Source organism: Montipora foliosa, chromosome 2 (genome assembly GCF_036669935.1).
Source record: "Montipora foliosa isolate CH-2021 chromosome 2, ASM3666993v2, whole genome shotgun sequence".
In the NCBI taxonomy this organism is placed as follows: domain Eukaryota; kingdom Metazoa; phylum Cnidaria; class Anthozoa; order Scleractinia; family Acroporidae; genus Montipora; species Montipora foliosa.
The window spans coordinates 10,503,675-10,511,895 of record NC_090870.1 but is presented as its reverse complement, the minus strand read 5'-3'; the positions used below and the strand labels follow the sequence as shown (position 1 = coordinate 10,511,895).

General features: G+C 43.8%; 1 protein-coding gene across 1 annotated transcript in view; it reads right to left on the bottom strand.

The window, feature by feature from the left end:
• LOC137991155 (uncharacterized) overlaps positions 1 to 8,221 on the bottom strand; it is a 31,241-nt gene that overhangs the window by 9,102 nt on the left and 13,918 nt on the right. Inside the window, 2 exon segments of the mRNA XM_068836270.1 lie at positions 479 to 1,084; positions 2,473 to 7,874. Coding sequence (XP_068692371.1) covers positions 479 to 1,084; positions 2,473 to 7,874 — 6,008 coding nt within the window.

Genomic DNA, 8,221 nt, shown 5'->3' with positions numbered 1-8,221 from the left:
CACATTACTCTGTAATCGTTACGACTGTTGAAATATAAGTGCTACGTTACACGGCCAACGTTTGCAAAAACGTAACATTTCCTTGTATTAAAAACTGAACTAGGGATATCAGATTTCCAGCATTTTCATTAGCTCGCTGGACACAGACTGTCAGCTCGTATACCTGCTGTACCTAATATGGTCAAGGAACGCGTCAGCAAAAAGCGAGCTGAAAAATGGCCGACAAAAGCCTTTTTGGAACGGAATTGACCGATTCAGAAATCGATGCTTCAGTGGAAGAGTTGTTGATCCTAGAGTTTTTAACAAAACAATTATTCTACTAGGGCTTGCTGGATATAAAATGATTATAACCAACTCGGCGCTAAGCGCCTCGTTGGTTATAGATGACTTCATATCCAGCTCGTCCTTGTAGAATTATTGTTAAATACCCTCTTTGTTAATAACCCTAAGCGTAATTAAAAACGCAGGACTTTGTTACCTTTGTGGGAGGCGTGTCATCTACAAGAACTGGTCCAATGGACATCTTCTCTGCGATGAGTCCAACATTGTTTTCGCATCTTAGAATTACGTAGTACTTGTTACCAGCGACTAGCTGTAAGCCTTCCGCATGTATGGTTTTGTATAATCCATTGTTTGTGTAGTTTGTTATGAAATGGGTGCTACTACGAATCGCATAACTGCAGGACTTTACACCTGATTCTTCGTCTGCGAAATATGTCACGTTGGCAATTAACAAACAGTTGGAGCAGCATTGCGTGACATCATTAACGGGGATTACATCACCAAGCAATGGTGCCGTTAAGTCCACTTTTATTTCCTCAGTAGTTGATAGCGTAAACAAGCCAGCTCCATTTGTAACGCATACAGTCACGTAATATGTCCCTAAATGACGTAATTGGCAGTCGTCACAAGTCACGTGAGTAGAATTCCAAGGAAGTTCGGTCATGGATTTAATCTGACAGCCAATGGCTACTGTCCCAACACAGAATTCAGTTTTAGTGACCCCACTTTCGGGATCACTTGATTTCCACGATGCTTGTAGGTTGTCTCTATGCTCAAGCCATATTCTCTTTCCCCGTGAAAGCTGAAAAGATGAAAAACACGATGAGGCAGATCATCAGACGAGTCAGTTAGTTTACATTATATGCGAATGGTAAAAAAAAAAAAAGAACAGAAGCTAGGAGGTGTTAGTCTCCCATAATTATACTTGAATTCTCAAGTAGAGGTGTGAGCGGGTACCTAGCTAGGAATTAGTTTACACTTAATCTTAAGGTATATCTTGGTTTGGAAAGAAAAAGCAACAGTACCCGACTACATAGCTACACTATATATATTTTAAATTCTGAGGAAAACTGAAATTTTTCTTACTTACCAAAATTCCAAACGGAGAGCAAAGCATACTGTTTTATCTGTTTTTTGTTACAAGGTCTGTTACACTTTTTATTCTTGAAAACTTTGTAAACTCAAATGTGTTTTTTCAAAATTTTCGTATTCTTAACGTGTCCTTTTTATAATTCTCTCACTGTGTAAATCAGTCTTGTTTTTTTAGTATTGATTTGCATTTCTATGCTATCAATTTGAGTGGGTTTGAATTTTTGATTCTGTGATTGAGCATCGATTTATTGATTGATGCCTGCCGCGAACGAAGGCGTAAAGTAGGTTGCATTTCTATTTGTGTAAACCAAACTTATGTCCAGGTTTGACCCTAATTAGATGGACGCCCAATTTTGACATCCAACACAAAGGGTCCCTTTAAGTCTAAGCATTTGCTACCTATTTTCAACAATAAGGTAAGGGTAAAGGTTAGCGTTATTTTTAGCTTTGGGTAAATGCAGCAGTTAATCTTCACTTAAAGAGCAGCATTTGGGGGACACTGTGACATAAACTGTCTGTATTCTGAGACACAAGTAATGTTGAAGTTGGCTAGAAGAGCTAGGGGACACTTCGTGACGCTTATTGAAATCCGCGTACATCTAATTGGGGTCAAACCTGGACATATCTCAAACCAGCCATTTTTCGCGTTCGTTTCACGACAGCGAACATGTTCCAATAAAGCATTTTAATTACTTTATTGGAACAGGTTCGTTGTCGTGAAATGAGTGCGAAAAATGGCTGGTTTACAGCAAAGTGGCAACTGCTAACCCTTTTGTTTCGAAAGAGGGAAGCTGACAACAAGTCGCAAATTTGCGACTTCTCCAGACGTTTTAGTCGCAAAGGAAAAAATTTAGTCGCAAATGCGACTGTATTGGTCGCAATTTCGAGCCCTAAATTTTAGGGCTTATTTCGGTAAGCACAACCGTACGCACCTGCAACATGCGCGGAAAGCATTAACTCGTTGTCACGTTTTGTCTTATCCTACTAATGATTAAGACGCTACTGAGTTTGCGTTTGTTGCTGCGCTTCTTCTCGAGTCGCTCGTGAAAGCCAGCCCTGAGCAATTAAAAGAAACATGACACTAAAACTATTTCTTACCTCGGTCAACTCAGGACGAGAAACGTCAACAAGGAACCCGTCAGACCATCCATGTGACGTCATCCCGGCGCCATTCGTAGCCTCTACTGTAACGTAATAGCGTTTTCCGTGAATTAGTGTAAGATTGTCCTTCCTTGCTGTGCCTGCTATGTCGACATCTGTAAAATTCATCAAGTCCGTAAGGTCTGGTGATGTTCCTATGCCCCAGCGGTATTTGACCACACCACTTTCTGCATCACTGAACGGTTCCCAGGTTGCCTCTACCACACTTGTTGATGACTGGTATCGAATATCAGACTGAAGAGAAGAACCATCATGGACGAGACTGGGACTGGGTGGTGTTACGTCGACAATAATGCCATCAGATGAGGATGTGCTACTAAAGCCATCAACATTTAAACATGTAATCCTGCTGATGTACCTAGCGCCAGGTACAAGACTGAGATTCCGGCGAGACAGATTACCATTAATTCCCACCGACTGTGTAAACACAACAGTGTCATTTCCAAAAGCTGAACTGTTATCCGATGCATTCTGTTCAATGAGTGACCACGAGCAACTGGAGATTCCAGACTCCTCATCTTTGAAACCCTTCCACGAAATTTCTAAGGAGTCCATGGAATCTGTAAAGTCAATGTCATGCTCAACTCCATCGATTACCATTCCAAGGGAAGGAGGAGTAATATCAAACATCAACTTCTTCGAAGACATCACGGAGGTCAGACCAGCTCCATTTTGAACAAATACTGTAAAATAATACGCTTCACCCAAATGAGGAACAAAGGGCCCTATGGTCCCAGAGGTTAAGGCTCCTGCTGATGTGGAACCACTCACGCAGGTTTGGGACGTGGTTGCTAAGCAGTATTCGCTGCTCCTTATGTCACTTTCATGGTCCTTCACACCGTCCCAAGAAAAACTAATTTCGATGCTTCGTTTTGTTTGGTCTGTAACCACGTGACTTGTTACGATCTCTGTTGTAATTGGAGGACTGGGGTCAACTATAAATCCATTGGAGCTTGCCATACTGTTTAAGCCACTAGCCGTGAATGCTTTTAAACTGGAGTAATACGTCTGACCGGCAACCAGAATGTCTAGACCAGGTGCGTTGGGTGCAAGGTCTTTTTCAATACTTGTTTTCAACCCCACACTTGTAAAACCCAATATGTCGTCTTTGCCACGTTCTGTACCTATTGCCCACTGGTAATCAATCACTGGTTCGCTGTTATCGTCCAAGAAAGGGTCCCAATTGGCACTGACCACTCTCGTGTTAGTTGTGTAGTTGAAATCAGCACCCTCTATAGTGCCATCGCGAATGTTCGCGGGAATTGGCCAGACGGACTCCACTCGAAAGCCATTGGATCGAGCCGTACTCCTCAGTGATGCTTTGTTCCAACACGTTAACACATTATGATACGTCAAGTTCCTGAGAAACCCTTTCTCCTTGTAAGTTTGCACCAGAGAAAACACTTTTCTTTGTCCGTATGCCGCATTGTTGCTGGCATCAATTTGAAGCAGTCTGCTTCCATCGCTGCTTTCTATTTTCCATGTGCATGATTGAACTCCACTTTCAACATCCTCTGCGCCAAACCAGGACATGGAAATATTCCAGTTCTCAAGAACGATGTTGTAATCCACTCCAGTCACGTGGTTCCCATCAATGACCTCACCCATGCGTGGAGGACTAACATCCAACAGAATTCCATTCGAGCAGCGCGTAACAGAAAGACCTGCTCCGTTTGTGGCTTGCACTGTCACAAATACTCGCTCTCCTGGGTTAATCTTACATTCTGGACAGCTAAACGATTTATTAGCTCCAATTCTCGTGGTTGTTCGTATCTGGCAGCCGCGAGGTTTGGTTCCGAGACAGTATTGGCTTTCCAGGATTCCGCTTTCTGGGTCAGTGATGTCCTCCCAGTGCGCTGCAAGATCCATGGTCGGAGAAAAATAGTCAATGTCTCGACCAGTGGCCCCATCACGAACGGAATCATTGGGAGCTTGTGGTGGCGTGGTGTCTATTACAAGTCCAAGCGATGATAAATTTGACCTTAAACCAACAAGGTTCGTCGCGACGACTGTGACGTAGTAAGTATTACCGTGCAAAAGACTAAGGCCGCTCTTCATCACCTGTGTCGCAAGATGTACGTCTTGAAAGCTTACAACATTCTGCTGATGTGGTTGAGTCCCGATAGCGAATTGGTAGTTCAGCAGCCCGCTCTCCAGTTCGATGAACGGCGGCCAGGTGGCTACAATAGAAGCTGCGTCTGATTGATACTGAGAGGTGTTATCGCGTGAGACACCCGCTATAATAGGACCACTGGGGACAGGTGGCGTGTTATCTACCTCGAAGACAGAACACGATGAGGACGCCAGTCCAGCGTTGTTAAAGCACTCGACACTAACATTGTAGCTTTGACCTTGAAGAAGGGGAACACTTCGAGGCAACGAAATATTTCCCGAGGACGAGTTTTTAGACTCGACGAAAAGAACCTGACCAGACTGATCTACGACCAAGATGCTGCATGTGCTGATACCGCTCTCGCGGTCTATAAATTCCCTCCAGGAAATTACGCGGTCAACATCAGTTATAAAATATTTTTCTCCAATTTTTCTTTTTGTTGATTGCCCCACATAGACTATTCCTGGATGTGGTGGAGTGCTGTCAAAAACGAGAGCATCAGAGCATGATTGTGATACAAGTCCAGCTCTGTTTCGTGATATCACAGTGACGTAATACTTTATTCCTGGTATAAATACTAGTTCTGACATTGTTGTGTTGGCGTAGTTCCGCCGGCCGATGTTAACGAGTGGTTGGATTTGGGTACCACATCTGCTTGTGCCAATGGCCCACTTGTAGTACCAGACCTCACTTTCTGGTTCAGAAAATTTGTTCCAATAAACCGAAATAGCGGACGCTGAAGCGGAGTAAAAAGCCACATCTTTGTCATTGTATCGCCATCCATCTTGTGAACCAAAGCCTGGGTAGATTTTGTTTGGTATAGGCGGTGTTCCATCCGCTATGACACCATCCGAAACAAGTTCTCTGACAGATCCTGCCTGGTTTGTCACCTTAAGGTGCACGTAGTACTTAGTTCCACTTGACAAATTGAGAACAGTGTTACTTTTCACATGAGTTGATAGACCAACATCAGTAAAACCTTGAACACTGGTCTTGTCATTCACACTGATACCTATGCTCCATTCGAACTTCTCAATACCACTCTCCAGATCCCAGACTCCTTCCCAGTTAGCGGCCATCGATGAAAGAGAGGATTGGTATCTCAGATCTGGTTCAATGATCCCGTCATACACTATACCATGGCTCGGGGGACTGAAGTCAATGAGCACTCCATCGGAGCTCAAGCACTTCCGTAAATGGGCATTGTTTACGGCACAAACCGTCACGTAGTATACGTCATCAGACAGCGAAAGGCCTTTTACAGTAACAGAAGCATTTAGTCCCACGCTACTGAATGGAACAACATCCATAATTCCCCCTCGATTTCTGCTTATTCCATATTCGAAGTGGTGAATTCCAGACTCTGGATCTTTAAAACCTTCCCATTGTGCCGAAATTGCTGTAGTGTTATCTTGATAGTCAATATCCGAACCCGTAATACCGTCTCGCACTTCAGCTGTCTGCGTGCTTGGAGGAGTCACGTCAGCAACGAAACCATCCGATGACATTTCGGAACTAAACAAGCCGGCTTTGTTTTCAGCTTTGATTTTAATGCAATAGCGCTGACCGTTCACCAAAGTAATGTTTTTCAGGGTAAATGAGGTAGCAGTTGAAGGAACTAATTTCACAAACTTATTTCCAGTGACATGATAGTTTCCAGATAGGCAGCTTCCAACAGCAAAGTAGTATTGTTTGACAGCTGTGTTTGGCTCGGGAAATATTGACCATGATCCGTAGACATGTCTCAGATCAGCCTGGTAGTCGATGTCTACCTGCTTCGTTGGACCGTCGAAGACTTTTCCAGAGGATGGAGGGGTGGCGTCAGGTATTACCAAGACCGAATACGCGTCTTTATACAATTTGGCACCGTTGATGGCTCTTATGATGACGTAATAACCTTTGCCTTGTGTTAATGCAAGGTTTTGGAATGTTGCCGATGTGGGAAGATTGGGTCCTGGAACAACCGCAAAGTCGGAGGTTGACAGTGGCTTTTCTGAAGGTATGATGGCCCACTCGTATCGCTGAAGTCCGCTGTGAGCATCTGAGAATCCAGCCCTTTGCACAGTAATTGAGGATACACTTGATATATACACACACGAAGTTCCATTTATGATATCTTCAACTCCTGTCACTACAACTTCACCAGTAAATACTGGGTGAGTCGTATCCACGGTAACACCATCCGATGTGACGTCAGTGCTAAGACCAACCATATCAATGGCTCTCACAGTCGCAAAATACTTTGTGTTGTTTTTCAACGCCAACCCATCATGTGTTACGTTGGTCGCATTCCCAGCGGACGTCCAGGAAACGATAATGCTTCCGCTGTTGTCAGTAACCTTATATCTGTACTCCATGATCCCACTTCCTGTGCTGCCATCCGTGAACCCATTCCAGTTTATCGCTATAATGGTGTCCTCTGACTGATAATCTACATCACTAAAGTGTCCATCGTTTATGCTGCCTGCCTGTGGTGGATCTTGGTCTATTAACAAGCAGTTCGATGTAATTTGAGTATAAAGTCCAGCCTCGTTATAGCCTCTGACGACTGCGCAGTAGCGTTGTCCAGACACTAGATTAAGGTTTGTTGCTGTAGGGAATCGGTTGAGAGCAGTGGTTTTGAATGTTGTAATAAGCCCGGCCCCTTGAAGTTGTACCGCCCAATCATAGCGTGCAATGTGAGAATGAGGATCGGTGAATCGGTCCCAATTTGCACTAAACGTAGTCGTCCACTTTGCGTATTTTATGTCCACTCCAGTTTGATTTCCATCGTATGCTTTCCCCGCCACAGGGGCCGAGGTATCAATGATGACCCCGTCGCTGGTGAGGTTCGAATGCAGTCCCGCTTTTGTAAACGCTCTTACAACGAATTGCACCTTTGAACCGTCTGAGATGCTGTTGAACGTCGTGGCCGCACTAGTGCTGAGATTGACATTTGTGAAAGACATAAGCTCGTTGCTGTGATTGGTTTGTAAGGGAGTGAAAAGTACCTTCCACATATACTTGCTGACACCGTGTCTTGTTTGTACTCCTCCCCAGTTCACTTGCAACAACTTGGAGGCTTGGTAACTTTGGTCAGCTCCAGGCCCATCGTGGATCCACCCGCCTTGTGGCTTTGACGTATCAATGATGATCGCACCACTACAAACAAGCTGAGAAGTGTTGTTCCTCATGTCCACCACTTGTATACACACTTTGTAATTGTTGTTATCCTGAAGAGCTAGTCCTGACAAATTAAACAGCTCTTAAGACACTAGGTTCAGGGTGGAGCCATTAAAAGGGTTCTCGTGATTGGTTCAGGAGACAGTGGGGAATAAAAATACAACGGCAACGATTGAGTCTAATTCTCAAAATAATGGAGCTACATCCTATACTGGTCCAATGAAATTCGAGGTTGTAAGGAGCAGTGTGGTATCGCGATCTTTGAACTTTTATTTTTATCTAAGCTAGCAATACATGGAATTTCAGCTTTAATTGGATTATCATTGAGTTGACTAAAGCCATGTTCACATTTGGCCTCGATTATGATCGAATAACAATCGAATTAAATATGAAATGGGTTTGCATCAACTA